Source organism: Zalophus californianus, chromosome 15, assembly GCF_009762305.2.
Source record: "Zalophus californianus isolate mZalCal1 chromosome 15, mZalCal1.pri.v2, whole genome shotgun sequence".
Classification (NCBI taxonomy): Eukaryota; Metazoa; Chordata; class Mammalia; order Carnivora; family Otariidae; genus Zalophus; species Zalophus californianus.
This window is the reverse complement of record NC_045609.1, coordinates 33,692,319-33,707,279: the sequence shown is the minus strand read 5'-3', so window position 1 is coordinate 33,707,279 and position 14,961 is coordinate 33,692,319. Positions and strand designations below refer to the sequence as shown.

Sequence of the window (14,961 nt, the reverse complement as noted above, 5' to 3'; positions counted from 1 at the left end):
CCTAATATACCTTTTAGTTTTTTTTTTACTAGTATCGTGCCTAGATAGCTTCAAACAATTTATTTTTAATACTCACTTCTACATTCATAAATATAATTCCAAAGGCCCATACACTTTCTCATTAAATTATATGTTAGGCAAGATATAAGATCACCATTTTAATAGAATAAACTAAATATTATTTTGGTGATAGTAAGGCCCTACCTTACATTATTGCAAAATTACATTATGTCAAAAATATCCTTGAAATCTGTAATTAACATGTATAAACAAAACATACTTGCTTCACAATAATCTCAGAAGAATCCATTTAACTATGAAAATTGATCACTGAAATTTTCTTTACATTATTCATAATATGTTAAATATACTAAATCTGTCACATATTAACATCATTTGAAAAATACTCATGTTCAAAACATGTAAATATTTATGTAGGAAATATCTTTCCACAGCAATATGAGAAAGCCCAATTACATAATTATAACTTTAGTAGCTTAATAAATCCAGTTGTTTCTTTTTTTTTCTTTACACAGATTTAAGCCAGTAATTTTTAGCAAAATGATACAAAACTGTCTTAACCAAGTAGAAGATCGGTGGTTATAGCAGGCTTGTCAGGGAGCAGGGAGCACCGCCACTGGAGGGGAACCGAAAGGCTCTGGAGCGGGAGTCTGGTTTTCTCTGCAACTGTCTCTCACACTCTGCTTTTCTTCCCAGCCCACGACAACCGAGTCCACGTGGGGGGCCCGCGGTGCAGGCCCTGCAGCCCCTGTGACGGCAGCACTTTGGAGTCTGTCTGGTTTAGTTTTTGTTTCCCCCACGGGCGTCGCTGGGTGGGCGGCCTGGAGAGCTCCCGGTGTTAAGATTTCGGTTCTAGGGCGCCTGGGTGGCTCAGTTGGTTAAGCGACTGCCTTCGGCTCAGGTCATGATCCTGGAGTCCCGGGATCGAGTCCCGCATCGGGCTCCCTGCTCAGCGGGGAGTCTGCTTCTCCCTCTGACCCTCCCCCCTCTCGTGCTCTCTATGTCTCATTCTCTCTCTCTCAAATAAATAAATAAAATCTTAAAAAAAAAAAAAAAAAGATTTCGGTTCTAGACCTGGGGGCGCGTCACTAGTAAAGCCATTGTAACAGAGTAGATCAGCCATGCATTGTCTGCCCTTCACAGCAAAAAGGAGAGTTCTCATCGGTGCACCACAGACTGAAGACCACTGGAAGCCACCCGACCGGGAATCTGTAAGGTGGACATGCGGGAGGTGTCTTGCCGGCCTGTGAGATCGGAGGACGAGATGTTGACAGGGGCGCCGCGGTGCAGCCGCATACTCACTTTCCGCTCTCTTTCCACACCGGACACGGGCCAAGGAGAGGTGTTAGCAGTATGTGAGGTAGGGGTGAGGGGGGTGGGAGGAGCCACTTCCTGGGTGCCCCGCAGGCGGCCAGAGGCCGTGGAGGGGAGGCCGTGGGCGGCTGGGTTTCGGGAGTGCCTCAGCGGCTCCTCTCGGTCCCGGCGCTCCCGCTCAGAGTCATCAGCGGCCTGGCTGGCTCCGAATTTGAGCATGTTCCAGTCGAACACGTAGTCATAGGAGAAGCCCTGGCGGTGGAAGAGATTCCTGAAGAGCTGCCTCAGGTAGGAGTAGTCAGGCTTGTCGTCAAAACGCAAGGAGCGGCAGAAATTCAGGTATGTGGCAAACTCAGAGGGGTAGCTTTTACACAGCACTTCGATCGGGGTGGACATCTTCTTCTCGCTAATCCGCTCATACTTCTGCCTCTTGGGGGCTGCCTTCAGCCCCTGCCAGGGCAGAGAGCCCAGACTGAAGTACATGAGCACATAGCCCAGTGACGCCAGGTCATCTCTTCGAGATTGTTCGATTCCAAGATGCGTGTTGATGGAGGCATACTGCGCTGTCCTGGTGAGGTTTTTGTTCTCACGGTAGGGGATGTGCTGGTGGGTCCTGGCATCGGTACTTCTTGGCCAGCCCAAAGTCGATGATGTAGACCAGGTTGCCCTTCTTCCCCAGCCCCATGAGAAAGTTATCTGGCTTCACAACTCGGTGGATGAAGTTCTTCGAATGAATGTATTCGATGCGACTAATCATCTGGTCAGCAAGCAGCAGGACAGTTTTGAGGCTGAATTTCCTTGGGCAGAAGTTGAACAGGTCCTCCAGGCTCGGCCCCAACAGCTCCATCACCATGACGTTGTAGTCCCCCTCCGCCCCACACCACCGGATGGTGGGGATGCCCACTCCTCCCTGCATCATTTTGTAGATTTTGCTTTCAATGTGGAGCTGAGGGTGTTTGGTTTTGACACATTCAAGCTTGATGGCAACTTCTTCTCCTGCAGCAATGTCCGCACCGAGATAGATGTCTCCGAAGGAGCCGCTGCCGATCTTCCCGCCCAGCCGGTACCTGTTCCCGACTCTGAGCTCCATGGCGGCGGCGGCGGCGGCGGCAGCGGATCCACCTCACTCCTCCAGTTCTTTCTTTCTAACCAGTAGTATAAATTAACTTTTAAAAAATATTTAAATTAAAACAAATTAAAAAAATATTTAAATTATTTATTTAGGAGAAAGAGAGAGCAGCGGAGGAGCAGAAGAGAGGGACAAGCAAGACTCCCTGCTGAGTGCAGAGCCCAATGCTTGATCTCAGGACCCTGAGATCATGACCTCGAGCCGAAACTGAGTTGGACGCTTAACCAACTGAGCCACCCAGGTGTGCCTATAAATTAATTTTAATCACATCAACTACATATTTCACTTTGTACCTCAGGTGAATCAGTATTTGTACAACTGAATCTCTGTAAACTATGTAAAACTATTTTTGTGAAGTTATTATGAGGCTTAAATGATGAAAGTTGGAAAAACACAAAGTTATAAACCATCTTTGAATATATGGTATTATCAGTCTGATGTTAAATAGCCATACAACCTATGTACCTTTTGTTAATTCTGGTTTTTCTAAAATGAATTCATGAAAATATTTCTCATAAATGTCAAAACCATTTGTGCTAAAAGGTCATCCCCTCCTTTCTTTTCATTCATGTACTCACTCTACTGAGAATTAAAAATTTTTGTTGCTTTTATAAAAATGAAGTCCCGTCCCAATATAGTAGTGTAACATTCTTTCCTTTTAAAACTAATGCTTTTGATGGTGCTGCTGTGAAAATAACTTTATTAAACCTTGACCTTTGGCCCACTTTAACTTCTGGGTAGTGAGAAGCAGAATACAGTCCTAAAGTACAGACAGTGGAGTAAGCAGAAAAAGCATGGTTTTGGAATCTCAGCTTGATAGTTCTCAAGTTCTACCACAGGAGACACCTTGAATCCATGGGCACACTACTAAATATAACTGTACCTCAGTTTTCTCACTTATAACGTAGGGGTTCTCGTATGTCACAAGACTGCTGAGAAGATTCAATGAGAATATGTGAAAAAAACGCCTGCTTTAATAGTTTCTCTTGATTTTCATAAAAACTACAGTCTTAAAACCCAAAGTCTAAAATCATAGAATATATCCAATCACGCCTTTAAATCTCAAGATAACAAATATGACTTGTTCCACTGAGGGCAACAAGAAGAAAAACAGTATATACTATACAAACCAATTCCATGTTTCTTGGTATTTTTGGATAATTGACCTCTTTGAGACACTGAGGTATGGATTCCTTCCTTGGCCCTATTTCCTGAAAATATTCAAACAATTTATACATAAAAATTTTAGATATATTTTATTGCATCAGAAACTGATTTCCTTCATATTGCCTGTTATGGACTGAATTTGTGCCCCCGCCCAGTTCATAGGTGTGACTATCTGGAGATGGGTCTTTAGGAGGTAACTACCGTTAAATGAGGTCATAAAGGACAAAGGACAGGCCCCAATCTATTAGGATTGTGGATTTATAAGAAGAGTAAGAACTCTCCCCACTCCCCACCACATGAGAACACAGAGAGAAAGTAGCTATCTGCCAGCTCATGGAGTTCTTACCAGAACCAGACCATGCTGGCACCCATGCCTCAGACTTCCAGCGTCCAGAACTGTGAAAAAATAAATTTTTGTTGTTTAAGCCACCCAGCCTATGCTATTTTGTTATGGCAGCCCAAGCAGACTATTACATTGTCATATTTTTAAAATAAATGTTGACAAAAACTAAAGTATTTTCCTCATTTTTAACCCCAAATTAATGGCCATTTCCTATTTTTCTAAAGAGATAAAACTGTATAAATTAAATAAAATAAACTTTAATTCTATATAAAAAACCATTTCAATTACAAGGCTGCTATTGTTTGGTTTGCATAAAGAAGTCACACAATGGCCTGGTTTTGGAACATGGTTAACTTGAATATCATCTTTGCTTTCTAAAAGGTTGTGCCTTTTTGTTTTCATGAAAAGAAGTGAAAATTCTGAGACTCTGAGAAAGATATGTAGTAACAAATATAAACATAGCTCACTTTTGCCAGATGATAATGGTAGGCTAGGTATGTGCAAGGAACCTAAGAATTTCCTAAGACTCTTAGAAGTGAATTCATATCACTGTTTTGATGCAGTATCAAAAGAAAAGACTACAAATCCAAAATTCGATTTTAAGGTTTCTGAGTGGAAGTAATCTTCAAGAGCCCTGAAGGTTTTTCAATTCTTATAGAGAAACTGATGCAGCTTTCCATTCATGACCAGCCCCAGGGAAACTTCCTCCATCAGTTGGGAAATTCACAAGGTTGTCTATTTCTAATTACTGTTGGTTAAAGGAGCTCATCATGATTGTTCTATCAAATTTGCAATAATGACTAAAAGGTCTTAAATTGGAAGTTATGCTCATTCATAAAATCCCAAATATCTCCGAATAAATCAAGCCATAAGTAAACTCTTGTACTAACTTTTCTCTTTTCTTAAAAAGCAAAACTCCTGTCCAAAGTTTAATCAAGCAAAGGAAAATACTCTATTTTGATAAAATCTTCTTCTCATGATGGTGATTACTTCTATGGTAGCAGGCAAGGCTTCTTTTAGGGCTTTTGGAAGAGACTTCAACTCTAGTATGTGCCAATGAAAAAAAAAGAAACCCAATGTATTATTACAATGGGTGGGGCTCCTTTCTTCTCTAAGGCAATATAAATATGCATGTTACTAAGCTTGGAAGATGCACCATCTGTGCAGAGTACCAAAATCTTCCTTAGTGTCAAAAATATTTTTTTTTCTGGTAGTTATTTTGGCAAAGAAATTTAACAATCTTTCCAAAGATGGTAACGACCATTAATGTTAACAGCTTGTCTAATTTCTGTAAGAAAATCTCACATATTTGAGATTTTTCTTGGACTGTGTCAACACGCTTATTAACAGACAAAAACTAGGAACTAACTCCTTAGAACAAATCAGTAGTTTCATCAAGTAGCATTCTGGAGGGAAATGGGATAATTGCCAATTCCTTCAAAACTTCAAATTATTGGAATAAATGATGGGAATCCTAGAATGGATGACATCATCTGAAATTTGACATAAATTTGCTTCTACTCCAAGCTAAGTCAGTTCAAAAATGTCAGCACATAAAACTTAAAAGGTCTTTCCAATTTCACGTGGCAGCTTTTCTTGGCAATGTGAAAGTCAATTTTATAGAACCTTTTCAAAAAAGGTTTTTGTGAAAGAACAAATTCAATCACATTTTGGTAGTTCGTAACTGAAACTTCTACTTACAACAAAAAATCCAAACTGTAAGATATATTTAAAAAATGGAAAACTATAAGCTCTTTCAGCTTTTCCAACTTCATACTTAGGTTGGTGAGAACTCTGCCACATTAAAAAACTAAGGCTTCGTGTTCTATCATCTTTGGTGATTAGGTGATTTCATTACTTTCATTTTTTTGTTGTCAAGTTTTTAAAAAGTTGGAATGAAAGATAGTAGTGGGGTAGTTTGTGCCCTCAAAATGATGATGACGATAAATACAGAATTTCCAAATGTGTATAGGAGTGACCATTAATAAAACAAGATGACTCAAACAAATCTTTCTTTTTCCCAAAACTATTTGAAAAGCAACAGGAAAGGCTCTACAATATATAAAGAATCCTTACAAATCAATACTAAGATGGTCAATTTCTTTAAATGGACAAAAAGTTTGAATGCTTTACTAAAGAAAACATTTGAATGGTTAATAAGCACATTAAAAGATGCTCAACATCGGGATGCCTGGGTGGCTCAGTTGGTTAAGCTTCTGCCTTTGGCTCAGGTCATGATCCTGGGGTCCTGGGATTGAGCCCTGAGTCGGGCTCCCCACTCAGCGAGGAGTCAGCTTCTCCCTATGCCCCTCCCCCTGCTCATGCTCTCTGTCTCTCTAATAAATAAAATCTTAAAAAAATAAAAGATGCTCAACATCATTAGTCATCAGTGAAATGTAAATTAAAACCACAATGAGGGGTGCCTGGGTGACTCAGTCAGTTAAGCATCTGCTTTTGGCTCAGGTTGTGATCCCAGGATTGGGACTGAGCCCCAAGTCGGGCTCCCTGCTCAGCGGGCAGTCTGCTTTTTCCTCTCCCTCTACCCGTCCCTACCCTGCCCCCTGGCTTATGCTCTCTCTCCCACTCACTCTCTCTCAAATAAATAAAATTTTAAAAAACACACAATGAAATACTACTACATATCCACTAAAATATCTATAATCAAGAAGATTGATCCAAATAAGTGTTGGGGAGGATACAGGGAAACTGGAACACTTATATGTTGCTGGTGGGAATGCAAAGTAGTACAGCCACTGTGGAAAATAGTCTTGTAATTTCTCCAAAAGTCAAGTATATACCATATAATTCAGCCATTCCACTAAGTACCTACCCAAGAGAAATGAAAACATATGTTCACACAGACTTATAAGCAAATGTTGATACCAGCAGTATTAACAGTCCAAAATGGAAAACAATCCAAACATCTCTCACTTGGTGAATAAACAAAATGTGATATTTCCATATACTAGAATATTTCTCAGCAGTAAAAATAAAGGAAAGAACTGAAACACCCACTATAATAGGGATGAACCTCAAGAGCATTATGATATACATATTATAGGAATCCATTTACATGACATTTTTGGAAAAGATTTAATTATTAGAGGCAGAAAGTAGATTAGTGGTCGCCTGAGGCAGAAGGCAGGAGAAGGGACTGACTGCAAAACAGGAACAAGGAAAGTTTAAAAAGGGGGTGAAGGAAGTAGTCTAAAGCTGGACTGTTATGATGCTATGACACGATACGTGAATTTTATGGTATGTGAAATATATCTCAATAAAGCTTTAAAAAAAAGTAACAGGACAAAAACCAAAGAAAAAGTTGGGGCACATACTTAGTTTTCCATACCATCCATAGACCTTAGGTTAAGAATTTATATATTATCTATACTTGGGTTGATTAAACAGATGACTGTTTAAGGAGATGCTTAACTGAGTGAACCACCCAGACACCTGACTGTTTATTCTTAAACAGGAATTTTCAATAACCTTTCATTACTAGAATTATTTGCCCTTAAATAATTCTTATAAGAAATCTTGTACGTTTTGTTAACTACAAAATAAACACAACTGTCTACCATAATTCTCAATACAGGGTTAATTCAGTAGCATTACATTCTGGATAGAGAAATGAAGACAGCTAGAAGAGATTATTTTCCTTGTTCTTATTCTAGAGCAACTTTGGCACTTTCCCAATTGCTAAGGTGAAGATACATCCCGGCTTATACTATTAAAAATTGTCAGGAAAACTCTGGTTGTCCCCTTTTCATACTCAAAAGTATCCTGGATTGGATGATCAATTATACATTCAGCCTGTCTGTAGCAGAATTACTCTCATCCTTAACTTTCATTAACATGAAGGGAAACCCCCTGAAGGCTCTGGAGATCTTAAGTAGGTATAAACAATGCAATCATAAAGATTCCACTGTTAGTCATTTTATATAGTTGAGGATCAGGGGCACAGAGAAATTAAAATGAGAAGCCTCAAGCCACATTTTTTAGATTAGAGGGCTTTAACACTACCACCAACACTGTTTATGGAGTATTTCTGGTGGACAAGTACCATTTCTTCAGGGTAAGTACATTTTTCTCTCTGAGGTGGTACTTTTACTATTTTCTCCATTTCACAGATGAGAAAAGAGCTTTGAGAAGCTCATTACCTTGCCTAAGGTTATAAGGTGGTTAAATGGTGAAACTGGAATGTAAACCAAGGTCTGCTTGACTCCAAACTTGTTTCTTAACCTCTAAGCATAATGCCTCTCCTGAAAGGGAACACGGGTATGGGTGTGGGTACATGTGTGTGCGCCTGTGCGCCAGGTATCCACGTGGTTCTCCAACTGAGGGTCCGTGAGCTGGTTTGAGGGAGTCTGCATCACTAAGAAATTATGTGTAAAATTTCCTATGTATATATATATATATATATATATATATAACTTTTCTCTAAAGAAAGAGTCTAGAGCTTTCACCAGATCTTCAAAAATATTTGTGATGTAAGAAAAACTATGAACATTTTAGAGTGCTTTATTAAGAAGGTTAAACACTGGGCGCCTGGGTGGCTCAGTTGGTTAAGCGACTGCCTTCGGCTCAGGTCATGATCCTGGAGTCCCGGGATCAAGTCCCGCAGCGGGCTCCCTGCTCGGCGGGGAGTCTGCTTCTCCCTCTGACCCTCCCCCCTCTCATGCTCTCTCTATCTCATTCTCTCTCTCAAATAAATAAATAAAATCTTAAAAAAAAAGGTTAAACATTTAAGATAATATATACCCTTTATATCAGGTATTATAGTCATGATTAGAAGATGCATCAAACAACACAATAAGCAATTACTGAAAGGTAGTATAGATTAGGTATGTATACGAGTTACATAAACATAATGTGGTATTTTAGATTTTGTACTTTTAAAAACTGGGGGTCCTCATTTAATACAGAATATGATCCAGTAGCCTCTACTAAGAGCAATGAATGACAGCAGAGATGTTTACTACTGAAGTAGTAGCTGTGTATTAGGCAGTTTTCTCAGATGCTATACAGACCTAAGGTAAAATTGGTTTAGAAGTAAAAATAAGAAAGATGTATAATTTGGGGATAGTAAGGACAATGAGTTGCATTAAATCAATTATGTGCTTCTATTTCTTGATAACTAATATGAGTTGGTTTTCTTAAGTAGGGCAATAGTATTGGTAGGAATTTGGGCAGTCACGCTTTTTTTTTTTTTGAAGTATGTATCTTTTCAACCCCTTATGCAACACAGGGCAAACTACTAGCATTTTTATGCCCTAGAATAATATTCATCCAGATACCCCAGTACAACTGTACCATTGTTATATTATTGAAATACTTCCATATAGGGTAATAGCAACTGCATTAAGTTTAAACAGCTTTGGGTGGGGGGAGGGTTCTGATAACAATGCAATTATCTATTCTGAGGAGTAACAGGGGATCCTAGGACTTTCAAAATTCCTCTGAGGCTTCTTCACTTTAGGTGTCTATAAGTTTGCTAGATGCTCTTTTGACGGTTGCTTTGTCTATAAATTAATATTTATAAGGTTGAAATCTGAATTCTATCAAACTAAACTTGATACAGAGGAAATATATATAACATTCAACCCTAAGCAAACAATATAAACTGTAGATGTGTAATACTGGGTAAGAGAAATGACAGTAAGGTTGTAAACACATTCCCCCACTACTGTAACAACAACCAAGCCTCCATCCTGTTGCCAGTTTGCAGCATCTTGTACATTCACAAAGGACTGTATGTGGTCCCCAAACATCTGTTCATTCTTTCTCACATCAAAGAAGGGTATCACAGCCCTGAGTTTAAGGGAAGGAAAAAACAATCAGGGCAGGAGGTCTCAGATTTTGAATTGCTTCTGTCTAGGCGCCAATGATACGAAGGGGCTGGGGAGTTTGATCCATAACATGTAGGTCCAATGGTTAGGAAATACCAAAGATGGTGCTTCTGTGATCTTCACATTACCTATGTCCCCAGTTTTAAAACATAAATGAGAAGATGAGATAATAACATTCTATGATCTATGAAAATTTGATGGGTCTATTAGTTTTTCTTTCTGATCTCTCCTCTGAATTCACTGCATCTTCAAATTTTATTTCTCTTCTTTAGCACTGCCCCACCCCCAGCTTCTCTGTCTGATTCCAAGTCCATCTTAAGTGAAGGTGTATGATTTATAAATTTATATGTTGGAGAATGAAAAATATTGAGTTAAGGAAAAAAATTATACATAAAAAATGGATTTGCCAAAACTCACCATCAGAGGGCACAACAGTACTGCAATAAACAACTCCCAAATTCTGCCAAGAAGAGAGCCTCTGGTGCACCTAGAAAATACAAAAAGGCAGATCCACAGTCAGGACAGAGCAACAAATGTGTATGTATATGATAAATAACTTTTTGATTATTTAAGTAATATGTATTCTTCGCAGAAAAGTTTAAAAATATAGTTAAGAAAGTCAAACTCATATCATCTTAAGATCATAGTGATGAGGGCGCCTGGGTGGCTCAGTCGTTAAGCGTCTGCCTTCGGCTCAGGTCATGATCCCAGGGTCCTGGGATTGAGTCCCACATTGGGCTCCCTGCTCAGCAGGAAGCCTGCTTCTCCCTCTCCCACTCCCCCTGCTTGTGTTCCTGCTCTCGCTGTCTCTCTGTCAAATAAGTAAATAAAATCTTTAAAAAAAAAATCATAGTGATGAATATTTTGGTTTGTTCTCAAAATTTTATACAAACATATTTACATATACACATATCACACAACTGCTTTTTCATCTACTTTTTAAGCACTCAATATTGGGCGCCTGGGTGGCTCAGTTGGTTGAGCGACTGCCTTCGGCTCAGGTCATGATCCTGGAGTCCCTGGATCGAGTCCCGCATTGGGCTCCCTGCTCAGCAGGGAGTCTGCTTCTCCCTCTGACCCTCCCCCCATCTCATGTGCTTTCTCTCTCATTCTGTCTCTCAAATAAATAAATAAAATCTTTAAAAAAAACAAAAAACAAAAAACAAAAAAAAACAAAAAAAAAACAATATTGGTTTTAAGGGCTATCAAGTCTAAACTAAACTTTCATGTTTCCTCCTCTTGCTAGCTTTTAGACCTGCATTTCCTTCATACCTAGGTGTTAAGTAGTTATACCACGAATTTGCTGTTATTGGGTAGAGATCTAGTCTTTCTGTTCACTTTCCTTTTTTCTTTTCTTTTTTTATTTTAAAACCTGGCCAAGCAGCCTCACTCCTAGAGTTCCTAATAATTTCCTTTTTCTGAATATAAGAAGGAAATCACTTATAATCTTACTACCTTCTCCAATGTATTGTCATTTTGTAGATTTAAGTCTAGAATTTAGTTTCTCACAATTAAACTAAGTTTCAAAAAGAATATTAAATGTTTTTGACTTGTCAAACGATTCATTTATCCCTTTGTTCCTTTTACTTTCCCAGCCACAGCAAGGATTAAAGGAAGGCATTAACTGACTAAAAAACAATGTCTGCCACTGAGGCAGACACTATATTCCACTCCATCAGCCCTAAAAAAGAAAAATCATTTAGGACTCTATGACAAGATATATCTTAACTCAACCATGATGCGTAACAGGCTTTATATCCTTCATGTGAACATCAATTCCTGCCTCCTTCCAACCTAAGAAAGCATGCAGAAATATGAGACTGACATTTACTAAAAATGCAAAGACAGCAGTCCCCTCTTACTCACAGGGGCTATGTCCCAAGACGCCTCAGCGGATGCCTGAAACTACATAAGGTACTGAACCCTGTATGTTTTTTCTTATACATGCATACTGAAAATAAAGTTTAAGAATTAGGCACAGATTAGCAACAATAGCTAATGATAAAATAGAACTGTAACAATATACTGTAATAGTTAAATAAATGTGGTCTCTCTCTCTCAAAGTATCTCACTGTACTGCACTCACCCTTCTTGTGATGATGTGAAATGATAAAAATGCCTACATGAAGAGATGAGATGAGGTGAATGACGTAGGCACTGTGACCTAGTGTTAAACTACTAATGACTTTCTGACCATATGTCAGAAGGAAGAGCATTTGCTTCTGGACTGCGGTGGACTGTGAGTAACTGAAAGTGAAACCACGGATAAGGGGGGGGACTACTGTAATCATTTAAACTTACTAGACTTAGTACATAGCTGATCATGACACTCTAATCTGTTTTCATGCTGTTGAGAATCTTTAAGTTAATACATACAATTACTTCACTGTGACTTTCAGACTTTTTTTTTTAAGTTTCAAAACATTTAGTTAAACTTAATTTTACACACTGATTTGGGGATGTTCTGGTTAAAGATGGACGTGTTGGGAAACCCCACAATCCTGATCCTCTGCTTGAACCCCGTAAAGGGATCCAAAGAATCCTTGGACTTCATAAAGCGGTTTGAAAACTAATGATGGAAGACAGGGGAAGATGAATCCTACCCCTTATTCTACAAATGAGAAAAGTGAGACCCACAGAAGGAAAGTGACTAAGAGTCACATATTAGGCAGAATCAGGATTTAGAATCCAGGTCTCAATACTGCTAACCATCGTCTACACAAAACACACAGGGCCTTGGTCTTATCCTCTGCAGGTCTTTTTATCGACTATGCTTAAGTACCATCTAGCAATATAATTTTATTTAAAATGCTTAAGTTATTTCTTTTGAATAGATAAAACAGGTACATGATATAAAATTCAAAAAACAAAAACTGAATAAAAAATTCTTTTACACTTAATGTTGGTCTTCCTCACATCACTGTGGCCCAGCAACACAGTTCTCTCCAGAGTTACCTCGTTAAATCTGAGTATCGTATCAAAGACAGTGTTATACATATACAAGCGTGTGTGTGTGTGTGTGTGTGTGTGTGTGTGTGTGTGTGTGTGTGTGTGTGTGTGTGTGTTTGCAGAGATTTTTAAAAAACACAAATGGTAGCATGCTAGAGTTCCATTACTCATCTGGCTTTTTTTTTTTTTTTTTTACCTTAACTCACTACTTTTAGTGACTGAATAAAATTACATTGGTTAAATAAATTTTATGGTACATCTTTACGATTGCCTATTGACAACCTTTTATAATTTTAACACATGACACTAGAATAAATATCCTTACGTGTAGGTACCAATACTGGAGGATCAAATACTTCAAGTGCCAAGTTAAAGGTACATATACTTTAAATTTTGAAAGCTATTGCCAAATTGTTTTTCATGGAAATTAACATGAATTCACATACCTAAAGATTATACTCCTATTCACTAAATGAGCATCTGATTCCTAACACCCTCCAAAACAATGTATCATTAAACTTTATTTTGCCAGTGTCAAAGCTGAGCAGTATTTCACTAAAGCTATAATTTGCAAAAAATATGTAAAAAAAATTTTACATATTTTTATCTAAGACTTAATTGTATTTGCTTTTCTAGGAACTAAGTATTTACATCCTTTGCCCTTTTTTCAATTTAGTTCTTGGTCTTGGAATATTATTTTGTAGAAGTTCTTTAAATACTAAGAAAATTAGCCCTTTGTCAACAGAACATGTTGGCAATCTTCTCTTTAACTTAAGGGGCCTGTGTCATAAATCTTAGAGGCCTTCCCTACTTGGAGAATATTATATAACATTCTCCGTTTGCTTCTTTTAGTTTAATTTTTCAGGTTTAAATCATTGATTCATTAGGAATTAATCTTGGTTAAAGTTAAGTAGAAATCCAACTAATTTCTCACTAACACAGATGGTCCCATATTTAAATAATTTATTTTCCCCTCTTATTTGAAATGCTACCTTTGTAATTTTCTAAATACCTATACAAATTTAGATCTTTTTCTGAATTACTATTCTGTCCACTGATCTGTCTGTTCATGCCCTAGTGACTACATTATTTCAATATTCTAGCTTTGTAATATGTTTTAGTATCTGGGAGGGTAGGCTAGTTTTCCCTGATTACTTTCCTTTAAGAATTTTCCTGGTTATTCTTCAACTCTTGAACTTAGAGTCAGTTTGTCTAGTGACACAACACAAACACACAATCCCATTAATTTCAAAAGCAGTATAATAGCACAGTGGTTAAAATCACAGAATTTGTAATCACCCTGCCTGAGTTTAGATTCTGATTCAATAACCTACTCTAACTTCAGCTTGGAGTAAGTTCATTAGTCTCTTTGTGCCTCAGTTTCTTTACTGAAAAATGGACAAAGAATAATACTAGTACCTACCACATAAACTCGCTGCAAGGACTAAATGTAATAAAGTATTTAGAACAGCGTCTGGCATAGAGTAACTGCTTAATAAATGTTAACTAGTTTTTTGCTTGCTTTTTGTTTTGAAATTGAGATCACATTAACTCCAATTAACATAAGGGAAACTGACTTCCATAAGATTTTGAGTCTTCATATCCAAAAACCTCGTAAGCCTTTCCAGTTAAGTCTGTATTTGTGTCACTGAGAAACATTTTAAGGTCTTCTTCACACAGATCTTGTCTTTATGTCCCTTTCCCTAATGAAATGCTTCTTGTACTAAGTACTAATTGTACTAATCTTGTCCAATAATAAGCTCATGGCCCCTACACTTGTTTTTAATTTTTTAGTTTTATATGCCTGTGATGCTTTACCTGCCCTCTAATTTTGTTATTCTTTTGGAGTTTGTTTTAGAAATGATTCTAAATAATTTTTTTGTGGGTGCCTGGGTGGCTCAGTTGTTAAGCGTCTGCCTTCAGCTCAGGTCATGATCCCAGGGTCCAGGGATTGAGCCCCGCATCGGGCTCCCTGCTCAGCGGGAAGCCTGCTTCTCCCTCTCCCTCTCCCCCTGCTTGTGTTCCCTCTCTTGCTGTGTCTCTCTCTGTCAAATAAATACAAATTTAAAAAATCTTAAATAATTTTTTGTGATCTAATCTGGGAATCGTTTAATGGGAAAGTTTAGCCTATTTACGTGTATTAATGTAATATATATTTAATTTTTCAGTCATCAAATATTATGCTATAAAAA

The 14,961-nt window shown here is 38.1% G+C and overlaps 2 protein-coding genes across 4 annotated transcripts in view; both read right to left on the bottom strand.

The window, feature by feature from the left end:
* Positions 1 to 14,961, bottom strand: part of MCU (mitochondrial calcium uniporter) — a 200,902-nt gene that overhangs the window by 30,623 nt on the left and 155,318 nt on the right. For all 3 annotated transcript variants that reach the window (XM_027596291.1, XM_027596293.1, XM_027596292.2), the window contains exon 2: positions 10,238 to 10,307. In XM_027596291.1, the coding sequence (XP_027452092.1) occupies positions 10,238 to 10,307 (70 nt within the window). The remainder of the gene's footprint in view (positions 1 to 10,237; positions 10,308 to 14,961) is intronic.
* LOC113923486 (casein kinase I-like) lies at positions 1,089 to 2,425 on the bottom strand. The gene is given in 2 exon segments (XM_035724263.1): positions 1,089 to 1,957; positions 1,959 to 2,425. Coding segments are annotated over 2 exon segments (1,245 nt in total). The 3' UTR covers positions 1,089 to 1,179.